This window comes from Sesamum indicum, linkage group LG2 (genome assembly GCF_000512975.1).
Source record: "Sesamum indicum cultivar Zhongzhi No. 13 linkage group LG2, S_indicum_v1.0, whole genome shotgun sequence".
NCBI lineage: Eukaryota > Viridiplantae > Streptophyta > Magnoliopsida > Lamiales > Pedaliaceae > Sesamum > Sesamum indicum.
The window spans coordinates 14,563,863-14,578,078 of record NC_026146.1 but is presented as its reverse complement, the minus strand read 5'-3'; the positions used below and the strand labels follow the sequence as shown (position 1 = coordinate 14,578,078).

The following is a 14,216-nucleotide window of genomic DNA, read 5'->3' as shown; positions in this document are numbered from 1 at the left end:
AATACAAGGCCCAAATAATAACAAATTTTTGGGCCTCCTAAAACAACCCACTATTAGTTAAAAAGGTATATTACATCCATACTTTTCAAGGCTGTTCATTTAGATTATTCGAATCAAATCCAAAATTCTATACGCTAAGTACGGACTCAAAATATTCAGTTCTGTCTGATAAAAATAAAACATATTTCGATTCAATTTGATTTTGTACCGACTTTTTTTTTTTAAAAAATAAAAAAATAATATAATGTTAATTTGTTAGTTATAAATTATTTTTTAATCACTAAGTGTAATTAATTAAATATACAAATAAATGCAGAGATATTTAATATTTATACATTATGTTTTTTATCACATTTATATAATATATATATATATATTTAAAAATTCAATATTCGGTTTAGTTAACAGACACACATATTAAAATCAAACCAAATACCAAAATAAAAATAAATAAATAACCGAATACCAAACTGAATATTTTGTCTGATATTCGGTAAAACTTAAACTTTTGGTTCCATTAATTAAAATTTTTCATGAAATAGCTAAACGCTCCCCCTTCCTGTATTTTGAAATAGACTAAAAATCCCCTATATTTTAATAAATTCAGTGTTAAACGAAAATAGTGCATTTAGACTTTATCTTTTGACCTTTTTATGGCCTTTAATTGACAAAAATACCCTTGTATTTTGTTAAAATGACCTTGGTCAGATTTACTTATTTTTAGTAATTTTTTTGGCATTTTCACCCCTCCTAAAAAAATTAAATAATTTTGTTTTTAGCTGAGCTTGCTTTGTTAGACATTGGTAAGTATCAAAAATTAAGATTTAATACTTTATGTTAATTTTCTTATTTTTAAAGAAACTAAATAAAAATAAAAATTTAAATATTTTTTAAATCCAAGCAACGACGATCTACCATGTGGCAATAGTTGCGTCCTCCAGTGGCAATTTGACTGCCATCGTCGCCCAAATACGACGTGGGCGCATCACCCTTGAACTCCTGTGCTGGGTGGATATTAATATTATTTAATTATTATTTAAAATAATATTTACTTTTTATAATATATATTTAAAATTTATTAAACCAAGTCCTTATTATCTTAAAAAAAATTAAAATCTAACAGTAAATTAATTTGTAGACATAACGATTCTTATATCATATAAAAAGATCCAACGATCATTAAAATAAAAAATAATTATAATATATAAGGACATAAGTCAATCTCTTGGTAAAAAAAATAAAATAAAATAATGCCCTTAGCGACATTTAACAGAGAGAGGAGGAATTAAGCTACGTTCAAAAAATTATAGATAGTTTTTAGCCTATTTAAAAACACATATAAGATTTTATTTTATTTTTTCGGTAAACATAAACTATAATTCATTGGTATAGTTTTCTAAGATGAATTTTAATCATGAAACAAAAAATATGTTTGGTGTAATTATATATAAATTTTTTATAATTTGAGTAATTACATTTATTACCCAGGAGTTTGCATTTATAGGTCTATTTATTAGTCAAAATTCACTGAATTTGTTTGTATTAACAAAAAAAAAAAAAGATTTGATATTTAACCTCAATTGACTTGTTATTGACTTATTGCGAGTCAAGCAATTTTTTTCTGTTTACACTATCCTTATAACGGTGAAAATATATCTCCTTACATGCATTAACGTTTGAAGATGTGTAAGAGTAATTTGGTCATGAAAAGATTTATTGATATGCAATAAATCAGTAATAAGTTAATCGGGGACAAATACAAAATTTTATCTGATTTTATTTATATCGATAAATTCGATAAATTTGACCTAATATATATATTTATTTATTAAACGAAAATAAATATTAGAGATACTAAATGTCGATTATTTTATAAAGATTTGCTACCCAAACACTTGAAATTGAGAATTTTCGAGAATTAAATTCCTAGGAATTGCATATTTTGTGTTAGATTTCATTCCCTTTAAACAAATGTAACATAAAGATATTTGATATTATAAAAGGTATATAGTTTAGATAAAAATAAATAATTTTTACAAATATACATATTTATTGTTTTGATATCTCATTATTATATAATAATGTCAGTTGTTTTAATTTACCATAACATTAAATACATACTTAAAATACCCATAAATCCATGTAGGTAGTATTCACTACTCACACTATTCAAAAGGAAAGTAATCATTACTCAAATTGATAGTACAAAATTTTAGAATAATCAATTTGGTCATGCGTTTGAATTTGGTCCAACATTTGATTATTTATTTTATTTTTTATATAATATTTATCTCATTTCATATGAACTGTTATGATTTATTTATTATTTTATATTGTTGAATGATATATTATTTAATTTATCAAGATGGCGATATAATTATATATGTAATTATCACTTACAAAAAAATAAAACCCCTTATGAGAAAACTTGTAAATAATAAATCGTAAATTATTTAGATGAAAATGTTTTTGAATATTCATAATTCAGTATGGTTAGAAAGAGAAGAAAAGAAAACAATATAATTAAAAAAAAAAAGAAATTCCAAAAACAGGGTAGTGGATCACGAGTCTATTAATGAGTATATTGGTTAATTACATACTCGATTTCAGAAGAAAAAAAAAACTAATTAATCTTAATTTACAATAGTAAATGAGAATATTCCATTAAAATTTAGGTCATGTTACGTCACTCTTATACATATTAACCAAAATAAGCAATAATTTGTAAAATTATTGGACAACATAAGAATATAATGACATCAACATTATTAGTAGTAATCACCACGTGAATTTAGAATCCAAAATCCAATAAGATCCGATCATAAATAGAAGTCCCATCAAAATAGTAAAATCCAAAGATAAGAAAACATCCCGTTGAAATCGTAAGTGACGTAACACCACCCAAACAAATATTTATCCAAATAAATTACCAATAATAAATCATATACGGTAATATCAGTATTTATAATAATTCATAAAGCAGTGGGGTTTTCAAGAATTTTATGAGCTGTAAATATACCAAGACAAGTTGTCAAAACGCCATAAATATGCAGTGTAAATTTTTTACCATTTTTACAACAATTATTAATTAATCAAAGTTAAAATGGTAATATTAATTTTAAATTAGAATTAAAAAGGGGGTCCCACCACCACACAAAATTTTTGCCGAATTTTAGACAAAAATAAAAAAACTAAAAAAGAAAATGGTGGTCCCCACACGCATGTGCCAACTGTAATCCTTTCATTTTTCCCTCCTCTCCAAACGCACGCACTCTCTCTCATCCCTTTTATGGAGAGAGAAAACACACACTACACACACTACTGCTTTTCTTTTCCCTTCTCCCTCTGTCGTTTGTTTTTTTCCTTTCCCAGCCGCTTTTGTTCTCCCTTTTACGAAATTCTCCCCAATTCCTCCCCCGTAATGATATAACGCAGACGAGGACACAAATCCGCCTATACGTTTCTCGTCTGTACGTGCATACGTGTTTTCCTTCCCCCTCGTTCTCTCCTCTGTGTAGCGCCAAGATTTTAGCCCGGACACGTCTCAGAATTTTCGTTGGGAACCCCGAAAGTTTTGGAATTCCCTTCTGGAAACAAGGGAGGAGGAGGAGGAGGATTTGTTCTGTTGGGGGGTTTTCTTTTGAATGGCGTCAGGGTTGTTTTTTCTCGCCTTGTGTTCGCTTTTAGCGACCGTTGGCCGTTCCCAATCCGGTGATGCGGCGGTTATGCAGGAGTTGAAGAAAAGCCTGAACGCGCCGATTCAACTCGGGTGGGGCGACGCGAACCCTTGCAACTGGAAATATGTTCAATGCTCCAGGGACGGGCGGGTGACCCGGATCCAAATCAAGAATCAGAACCTCCAGGGCTCTCTTCCCTCGACCCTTAACAAACTCAGTTCTCTACAAGTTTTTGAAGTCCAAGACAACCACCTCGGCGGGCCGGTCCCGAGCTTCTCCGGGTTGAGCTCGCTTCAGTCCGTCATCCTTAGTCGAAACAATTTTACCTCCATTCCTCCGGATTTTTTCGATGGGTTGACCTCGTTACAAAGTATGACCTTGGATTACAATCCCTTTAGCTCCTGGGTTATTCCGGATGGTCTTAAGAGTGCCACCACCTTGCAAGCGTTTTCAGCAACCTCAACTAACATTACCGGGCCTATGCCGGATATTTTCGGGTCCGATAAATTCCCAAGCTTGACTGTTTTGCGTTTATCGTACAATAATCTCGAGGGCCCGTTGCCGTCATCATTTGCTGGCTCTTCTATACAGTCCTTGTGGCTCAATGGTCAGAAGAGTAGTTCAAGATTGAATGGTTCTATTGCTGTTCTGCAGAATATGACTCAATTAGCTGTGGTTTGGTTGCATGGAAATTCATTCTCTGGGCCCATACCGGATTTATCGGCCTTAACTCAGTTGCAGGATTTAAGCTTAAGGGACAATAGTTTGACGGGTCCAGTGCCTGACTCTTTGGTGGGATTGAAATCGCTTAAGGTGGTCAATTTAACGAATAATATGTTGCAAGGGAAAACTCCCAAATTCAGTGGCTCAATACAGGTGGATATGGCAGGCCTTAACAGTTTTTGTTTATCTGTTCCTGGGTTGGAATGTGATCCACGAGTAAATATTTTGCTTGATGTGGCGCGGGATGTAGGTTATCCAACTTCATTTGCTGAGAATTGGAAAGGAAACGATCCCTGTACTAATTCATGGAGGGGGATCACCTGTAGCAATGGTAACATCACTGTGGTAAATTTTAATGGAATGGGACTTGTTGGGACGATCTCCCCGAGTTTTTCACAGATCACATCGCTGCAGAGATTGGTTTTGTCGAATAATTACTTGTCTGGAAAAATTCCGAATGAGCTAACCAATCTGCCCAACCTTGTTCTGTTGGACATTTCAAATAATGAAATTTACGGAAAAGTTCCACCATTCCAGAGTACTGTGAATGTGAAGACTGATGGAAATGTGAATATTGGGAAAGATACCCCACCTCCGACGAGGCACGGAGGAGATGGGAATTCACCTGGTGGTGATGGATCAGGAAATAGCCATGGGAAAAAATCTTCGAAAGGGGTGATTGTAGGCTCAGCAGTTGGTGGAGTTTGTGCTTTTCTTGCTGCTGGGGGATTGGTCTTCTGCCTTTATAAACGCAAGCAGAATAGGAAAGTTAAGTCTCCTAATACAATGGTCATACATCCTCGCCTCTCGGGGTCTGATGATACTGTTAAGATCACTATTGCTGGTTCAAGCGCCAATGGTGGGACAACCGGAAGCTCTAGTAATGGGAGCAATGGGCAAAATGACATTCATATTGTTGAGGCAGGTAATATGGTGATTTCTATCCAAGTTCTGAGAAGTGTGACAAATGATTTCAGTGCAGAGAACGTACTGGGAAGAGGTGGATTTGGAACTGTTTATAAGGGGGAGTTACATGATGGGACTAAGATTGCGGTTAAGAGGATGGAATCTGGTGTGATGAGTGAGAAGGGTTTAGACGAGTTCAAATCTGAGATTGCTGTCCTCACTAAAGTTCGACATAGACATTTGGTTGCTCTTTTGGGTTATTGCTTAGATGGAAATGAGAGGCTGCTTGTCTATGAGTACATGCCTCAGGGGACACTTAGTAGGTTCCTGTTTCACTGGAAGGAAGAAGGGTTGAAGCCCCTGGAATGGACGAGGAGGCTAATTATTGCACTGGATGTTGCTAGAGGTGTTGAATACCTCCATGGTTTGGCTCAGCAGAGTTTTATTCATAGGGATCTTAAACCATCAAACATTCTTCTTGGAGATGATATGAGGGCTAAAGTTGCAGATTTTGGACTTGTCCGGCTTGCTCCTGATGGGAAAGCTTCAGTTGCTACTAGGTTGGCCGGAACATTTGGCTATCTAGCACCAGAATATGCAGGTAACTTTATCTCTTTGGTAATTGTTTTCTTGTAGATTCATATGGTCTGTATGTTCTACATAATTTCCTTAGTTTCTGTGCGGAAAATTTTCTTTTATATGTTTCAACCTTTTTGCATCACCAAGGAGTTTTTTTATATCTGGTACACCCGTCTGAACTATTTCTTTCCTGTGTAGATGGCCATAAACCTGTCAATGTTGTTATTTGCTTCTAAATCTCGCTAGCTTTTCCTTTGTATATCCCACATTTGATTTGAATTTGTGACACCAAGAGACGAAATTCATATCTATTTCTATTTGGAGTTGAAGATTCTGGTTCTAAAACCTGACTGGCAACTGTAAAAATGGATACAAAAATTAACGATTATTGGAAACAACTTCCTCTTTCAGTTTGATTCTTTTAATAATTATGATTACAGCAACTACCTAATATAAGATCAGGTTTTTTCTGTATGAGGGCTAGAAGATATTGGCATCTCTCTGTGCAATGATCTACATCCATGATCCAGCAAATTAAAATGTGACTTTTGCCTCTTAATGGATTTTCAGGAAGAGCAACCAATCATCGTATCATGCGACCTGTGTTTTACATGTGCGTCATTTGTTTTCTTGCAGCCATTTTCTTTCGTAGCTTTCTAAGTTGACTTTGAAGTATCAGTTTCCCATGTTTAGACTTTTGCTTTTGCTTGATTTGTTTGAAAACGGTTGCATGTCAAATTGAAGTATGTTTATTCCTGTGCATAATTGGACAGTGACGGGCAGAGTGAGTACTAAGATCGACGTCTTCAGCTTCGGAGTTATTCTGATGGAGATGATCACTGGAAGAAAAGCTCTGGACGAGACATTGCCAGAAGATAGCCAGCATCTGGTGCCATGGTTTCGCCGCATGCTGATCAATAAAGATGCGTTCCCCAAAGCGATTGATCCAGCCATAGACCTTAACAAAGAAACACTTGCTAGTCTGAGCACCGTTGCCGAGCTGGCTGGCCACTGCACTGCTAGAGAACCTTTTCAACGTCCTGATATGGGGCACGCAGTGAATGTTCTTTCTTCTCTGGCTGAGCTCTGGAAACCATCAGAACCTGCTGATCCAGAAGACTTGTATGGAATTGATTATGATATGACGTTACCTCAAGCGCTCAAGAAATGGCAAGCCCTCGAAGGAATGAGTGGAATGGATGCTTCGTCTTCCTACCTGGGAAGCAGCGACAACACTCAGACTAGCATACCGACTCGGCCATCTGGGTTTGCAGATTCATTTACATCAGCAGACGGACGATGAGACGCACTGAAGAAGAAGGTTTCTATCCCAGATTGGAGCTGTATATGGGGGTGTGACTGTTATATAATTTCTGCTATCTATTCCCATCCCTCTCTATCCTTAAAATCCGTGTCTTGCAGTGATTGTTTTTTTAGATTTGGTTTTAACAAGCTGCTCCTCCCTTTTTAGCCATTTTCAAATGCAAATAGCTCTAGTTTTGGTTGTTTTTCTCTTTTTTTTCTTGTTTCTTTCTTTTAATTGGGGGAAAGGATGAAATTGAGGTTTGTTAAAATCCCGTTTGTCTTTGGTTTAAAACTGAAAAGTGTAGGTTCCTGACTGTATGATGTATGCATGTATGTGGTTGTTTGATTGGTGAGATGCATGTATGTAGTGGTGGAGTTTCAATGTCCGTGTATATATGTAGAATAGAATGTTCCAAAAGTTAGTGGGTATATTTTAATGTGGCATAATTAATTTATATGTATTTTGAAGAAGAAATATAATATTTTGTTCAACAACTACTACTACTAGCAGTACATTTCGCTCTTGAAAGGAATAGAGAATAGAATAGAAGAAGGGTGGTTGGTGGTTGGTGGTGGTGGTCGTCATTACAATAATTGTCAAGTGATTATTTATGTATGGGATAGAATAGAAAAAGAAGAGAATGAATATAGTGTTTGGTGTGGATGAAGATATTATTATTGTCTGAGATGAATGAGACAGGGAGAGGTGGTGACACGTCTGCTCATCTCTCTATATAGTCTATTGTTGCATGAATTAATAATAATATTCCGTTTAGAGGAGTGAGAGTGAGAGTGTGGGGAGTGGGGTTACGTTACGTCAATCTTCCATTTCGTTTCCTGTCTTTATATAAATACAAGATATTGGGGTGACTCTGCAGATTTAGCGCCGATAATTGCTTTCATTAATTATTCTAATGTATGTTGGGGTTGCTATCCTCTCTCTCTCTCTCTCTCATCTCTTTTGGTATTATTATTAGTTTTGACTCTTTCTGTTTGGATTTGGTGGTCACGTCCCTGAAAGCGATTTTCAATCAAATAAAAATTGGAGGGGGCCTTGGGATTTACACCTTCCCCCCTCATTATTGCTTTTCTTTCACTTTTCCACTTCTCCTTCCCCCTACTTTCTCTACTCATTTTTCAAACATACATATCTCTCCTACCCCTGGATAATTACACTCCAGCTTTGCTAATATTACACATATCTTTTTGTAATTTAAGAAATTATATCTAATATTTTGAGGTTTGTTTTTGTCTGATAATTAAATTCATTTTTTAGTCAAATTTTACATAAATTTGTTGATATTAACAAAAAAAACGTAAGCAAAATTCAGGAATGCAAAATGTAAATTTCAAATCATATGAAATTTATGTTTAACTACACCAAATCTGTCTATCTATTAGTCAAAATTTATTAAATTTACTGATATTAACAAAAATAATTGGAGCAAAATCTAGAGGTGTAAGATGTAATTTTTCAAATCATAAGAAATTTACGTGTAATTATATGAGACCTCAGAGGAGGGAAGTGTATTAATCCTTTTATTTTATCCCCCCACCAAAAAGAATAATTAATATAAATAAAACCTTTTTCTTAATAACAATTTTAGAGTAAGTTGTGGACATAGTTCATGACTTTAATTTTTTTTGTTAGAGTTGCAAATGCAGTCCATGATATCAAGCTAAAATATTTTTTTTAATACTTGTTATTATTTGTATAACTTTTAATCATTAATTATAAATATAAATATTTTATTAATTAAAAAAAAATTAATTAATTGTTACAAATATTATTTATAGTCTATGACCCCATATTGACAAGCCATCCTCAATCTTTACCATGCTTTTTAATATGATATGTCAAATCCTGTTGATCCTTCACAGTTTGTATAATATACTTTATTTCATATGTGGAGTGGCATTTCACCTGTCCCAAATTATGCCTAATTCTATAAACACTCTTATTCTTTATAAAATTACGGATATATCCCTTGAGGGGTGTTAGTGTAATGTATTTAAGGGGTGTTTGTATAAAACTTTGCTGTTGAATATGGGGTGTACTTGTAATTACAACTACAACCTCAATGACTATTCGTAATTTTATGAAATATAAGTAGTGTTTGTGTAATTTGACCTAATTTCAAGAGTTGTTAATATACTTTATGTATTAAATTATGTATACATGTCTAGTATATTTGATCCGCTTATAGAAAGAAGAGCAAATTACAATTAGCTCATCTGACATTTGTTATAATTACAAATGCTCCCTCATTATTTGAAAAATTATTAATACCCTTGCGGTCTCTAACAACTAATTCAATTCGTTAGTCTCTATTAGTTTTCATCCATTTCTTTTGTTGTGAACTTACCAAAAATGTTCTTATGGGTTATGAATTATAATTTAATTAAATTTTTAAAATTTTGTAAAAAAATATTATGGATTAAGTGGATATTTTTTTAAAATTTCTCATCCATCTCGTTCAATTTTTTTAATATTTTTTATTTTTTAAAAAAAATATCACGAAAATAAAATTGATAATTTCAAACCTCTATTTAAAAATTATATAAAAAAATATTTATAATTATATCAATTTTTTCAAAAAAAAAACTCGTTATAATTTGTCCAAAAAAGAAATAAATTGGTTGTGGACGTGGCGATCCCAAATCAACATCAATCAATTTGTTTCCACCAGCCTTAATTGTTGTTGTTCACATTTAGGGCTACACGAAACTAACCTAACCCAACCCAACACAACCTCTTCATTTATTGCAGCCACCAACAACAACACAACAGTCCGCCGGCGGTGCGAAAGGCGGAAGGCCCCACCCACGACACTACCTCTTCATTTATTCCCTCACCAAATCTCTTTACGATATTTTTGCCACAACATTCACCGGCGGCGACCGCCCTTTATATTTTTTGTTTGCAATCAATTGTTAAAGCCCAGGGGGACCCGCCGCTGTCTGTTTCTGCGTTGATGGAGCAATTAGTATACGTCGGAGCTACAAAATTTAATTTAGGATGATGTTTTCTTGTATTTATTCCGAGTTTGTATGAATGTCACATATGGTTAAATCGGGTAAGTTTTATTTTCATTCATGTGAGGAATATCACTTCAGTCCATTAACCTCGAAAGGTAATAATGTGAGGAAAGACGAGGTTTCTTATTTGTTCGCTTTGTACATGGCAGAATTTGAGCTACAAGAATCCTTGAAGACTGTATAAAGTACGAATCTCCATTGAGCTTCCAAAAGAATGTTCAAAGTACAAAGAAGAAAAGGGAGGGGGAAAAGCAAATCATATAAATTCGATGGGTGTTTGAGTGAATTTTATAAGCTCCACAAACATTTAAGATATTTAAAATTTACAAGATGTTATAAAATATTTATAGGCTTTTTATTAAAAGAGCTTATAAGCTCAAACGATAAGAAATAATTAATTTACAAGTGCTTTTAAAAGGACTCCTCACCTCAAACTTTAAATAAGCTTCTCGAAATTAGTTACAAAACTATCATTATACGTTTTCATCATTTTATTTCATTCAGACACACTGATATCAATTAGAGCTGCATCAGGAACATAAAATATGCATAAGCATGCCAATCCTTTTAACAGATGAGCAAAATCTCCAAACATGATGACAAGCTATATTAGGAAATAAGAAGATCTTAAGCTCCTTCAGATGCTTCTAAGTTCTAACCCACCATATCTCAACTTGATATGTCAACCCACCTAAAATGTCATATTACAACACAAAATCCAACAGCCTCCAGAAGTATGTGGTTCCTTTTTGAATCATCTTTTCTTAAAACCATATTTTTTGCGTTCATAGAATAGATCTGTTTTTGCACTTCCTAGATTGACTATTTTCGGACAGCCGTCCCGATCTTTTTCTTGCTGTGTGCACTCTTTGCAATAGTATGCATCAGAGATCCCCACCCCTCCACATATGACACAGCGACCTTGGAACGATCCATAGTTGCATTCATCGCAAACTCGGACAAGGGTGCAAGGTCGCACGTAGGAATCACAGATCACACATTTTCCATCACATTTCTCACAGAGCCGTCCAATTGCTATTCCAGGCTGCTTTCGGCACATAATCAAATCAGGATGATGCTTGGCCATCTTTCTTCAGAAACCCTTGCACGCCCAATGAACTTGATGAAAACCTATATCATCAAGCAACAAATGTTTACATTAGTCGGTAACTGTGCAAAAAAAATATATTAACAAACTACTTCCATTAAACAAAGATTATATGAATGTGTACAAAAGGCACGATATTTGCAGTCATCAAACAGCAGCTTCACTAAATTCCCTAGGGGACAGAGGCATGAATCTCATCTATGTCTCCACCAATAACTTTTCCCAAGAGCAGAAACAGAAAAAGGTGAACCAACAGAATTCTAGCCATTTTTCCTAGGTTTCATACAGCCAAAACAAACTTTTATTATTCTCAAGTAGGGATGGGAACGAGTTGGGTCTAGGGTGGATTTGCCAAAACCCAAGACCCAGCCGACCAAGAAGTTATTGAACCCGGCCCTGCCCCGAGATCCAGGGGATTGGCCCGGTGGCCTGGCGTTTAAAAATTTTAAAATATTAAAATTATATGTTTTTTAAAAAAACATTCCCATAGCTTTATAAATATGATATAATAATATTATTAAAAGGTTAATTTTTTTCTAATGAATTTATATGTGCATGTTTTAGCTTTAAAACATTAAAACTTTCAAAAATATGTGTTACTTATATACATTAAAACATCTAAACATATTTTATATTATTATTTTAATTTATAAAAACATCAACAATTCTGAATCATATGTAAATATAAATAAAATATACCCATATTTTTTCATATATGTATAAATACACATTATATAAGTATATATAAAAATATAAAACATATTAAAAGGACTAAGTTTGGGTCAAGTTCGAAACACCAAGACATGACAACCGCCACGGACCCAATTATAGCTTCAAAATCCGGTCCATCCCTACTTGAATATGAGGTGCAAAAGCATAATAACACCCCATCCCATCCCCAACTCTTTGCAAAGGAAAAAATAAAAAAAACATGGAAAGAAAAAACTTCTCATCCAGAATAACAATAGCAAAACTTCAGCCTCTTACAATTTTGAATAAGAGCAAACAAGGGCGTTGAAGCATGAGAGATATAAATAGGACAAAAAGGCAAGACCCTTTCGAGAAAACTTATTACCCAACTTATGTTTGTAAAAGGACATAATACAAGAACCAAAAGGATATATTATGTCTACTGGTTACTCATTCTATACAAAAGAAATGGACCTATACCACATCCCATTGACATCACCCAAGGCATGGACACATTTAACCATCAAGGCATCAAACAAATAACTGCTGCCAGCAGCACTAATGTTGAAAAGTTAAGAGTATTACATTCCATGATGTATGAATAGAGTTAGAATATGTAATAATCTATTTACTATTTCACAGAGACATGATTAGCTAAATTATTACATGTGAACTATTCATCTTTATTCTTTTATCAACTTTTATACTGATCGAGTGATCTAATTCAATGATCATCATTACACATACACCGTTTCTCTTCATTCATGTCATGCCATGCTGGAGAACTGGTTTTTCCTAAAAAAAGGGTCCACTGGGATATCAAGTATGCATGGACTGGGTATGCAGATGTCTCATAAACAGCACATTTTTCATCTACGCAATAAAGGAAAGGAAATTAAGATTCAAATTTATTTAGCACATGAACAAGAACACAAGAGAAAACCGTATAGTGTGGTCAGGCAGGGGGGAAAAGAGATGTAAAGAAAAATTCAGTTGAGATTCTCAGTGCAATGGTAATGGTGTTTGTTTAAGAGAAAAATTCATGGGCGTGTACATGGACATACGGCATTTGTGCAACTCAGTTCTGGTTGACATGTTAATAAACATGTACAAGAAGAAACCCCCTTAACTTCTGTAGTATTTCCTATGGGGTTTTCTCAAGGTGTGAAATTAAAGTAGGCACCAAGAAACACATATAATAGTTCCTCAGTTTCAAAAACACCAGCCCAAACCTAATGCATGTCATCCACAACAAGGGACCTCATTTGTTATCAGCGGTGGGATTTCTATCTATAATGTTGAAATCAAATTAAGTTATCAGTGTGTCAACAACACCTCTGAAGCACACAAATGAATGATATGTATGGGTTAATTGCAATATAGTCATCCAATTGTATGCTATTGTTTTGTCAAACATATTAATGAGAGAGATTTATGATTTTAATAGTTTGTTTCTGTTTCATTTTTTATGTTATTTCTTTGGTCATGTTGGGTAACAAAGATCTAGATTCAATAGTTCTATACACGTCATAAGTCTATGCAACCTGATTACTTCTCCCAAATCACAAAGTCCATGCATAATTACATAACAATCAGCAAATAGCCTGCTCCCCCACTTCTCACCTTATAGATAATACTCCTATAATTTGGAACACAAGAACGAAAAATACAATGATCAATGAAAAATCAACGACAGCTAAAAATAACTAAATTTCACAAACATACAGATATTCCCATCAAATACCAAAGCACATCTGTAACTGTCAGCAGCAAAACTGTTTCTCTTCACGTGTCCATGAAAAATACCCCAAATTCGTATATTATCGATACCTAAACCCATGAAATTGAAAAGCATGACCAAACTAAACAATAAAACTCTTACCTTACCTTAAGCAAGTGTCCTCCAGCAACTAACAAAACCTGAAAGTCCCAAAAATCTAATGTTAGCTCAGTGAACGAAAATATGAAAGAAAAAGTGGAGGCAGCGGCGGTACAAAGACGTCGCCGCCAACCACACGCTCCCGACCATCAAAATAGATCTTCATTGGAGCGTGCGCGGGCGGAGTGGCATGAAGCAAAATCTCACCTCAAAATCGGAGAAAAGCTTAGAAGAATTCCGGAGGAAGAACGCCGGCGAGGAAGCAGGAAGGGGGTGTTATGAGAGGGACACTGATTTGTAATTAATAGAA

At 34.3% G+C, this 14,216-nt stretch overlaps 2 protein-coding genes across 4 annotated transcripts; one reads left to right on the top strand and one right to left on the bottom strand.

Moving 5' to 3' along the window:
- LOC105156175 (receptor protein kinase TMK1) lies at positions 3,285 to 7,536 on the top strand. 2 transcript variants are annotated; one of them, XM_011072244.2, is made up of 3 exons: positions 3,285 to 5,907; positions 6,456 to 6,498; positions 6,659 to 6,827. In XM_011072244.2, the coding sequence occupies exons 1-3, from the start codon at positions 3,645 to 3,647 to the stop codon at positions 6,678 to 6,680; spliced, it is 2,328 nt and encodes a 775-aa protein (XP_011070546.1). In that variant the 5' UTR covers positions 3,285 to 3,644; the 3' UTR covers positions 6,681 to 6,827. The 2 variants fall into 2 exon arrangements, with proteins under 2 accessions (XP_011070546.1, XP_011070545.1); XM_011072243.2 differs by lacking the exon at positions 6,456 to 6,498 and having other exon boundaries at positions 3,288 to 5,907; positions 6,659 to 7,536.
- LOC105156174 (PHD finger-like domain-containing protein 5B) lies at positions 10,745 to 14,216 on the bottom strand. 2 transcript variants are annotated; one of them, XM_011072238.2, is made up of 3 exons: positions 14,114 to 14,216; positions 13,910 to 13,947; positions 10,745 to 11,360 (listed from the first exon to the last, which is right to left on the bottom strand). In XM_011072238.2, exon 3 carries the CDS (start codon positions 11,314 to 11,316, stop codon positions 10,984 to 10,986), a length of 333 nt encoding a protein of 110 aa, XP_011070540.1. In that variant the 5' UTR covers positions 11,317 to 11,360; positions 13,910 to 13,947; positions 14,114 to 14,216; the 3' UTR covers positions 10,745 to 10,983. The 2 variants fall into 2 exon arrangements, with proteins under 2 accessions (XP_011070540.1, XP_011070541.1); XM_011072239.2 differs by having other exon boundaries at positions 13,915 to 13,947.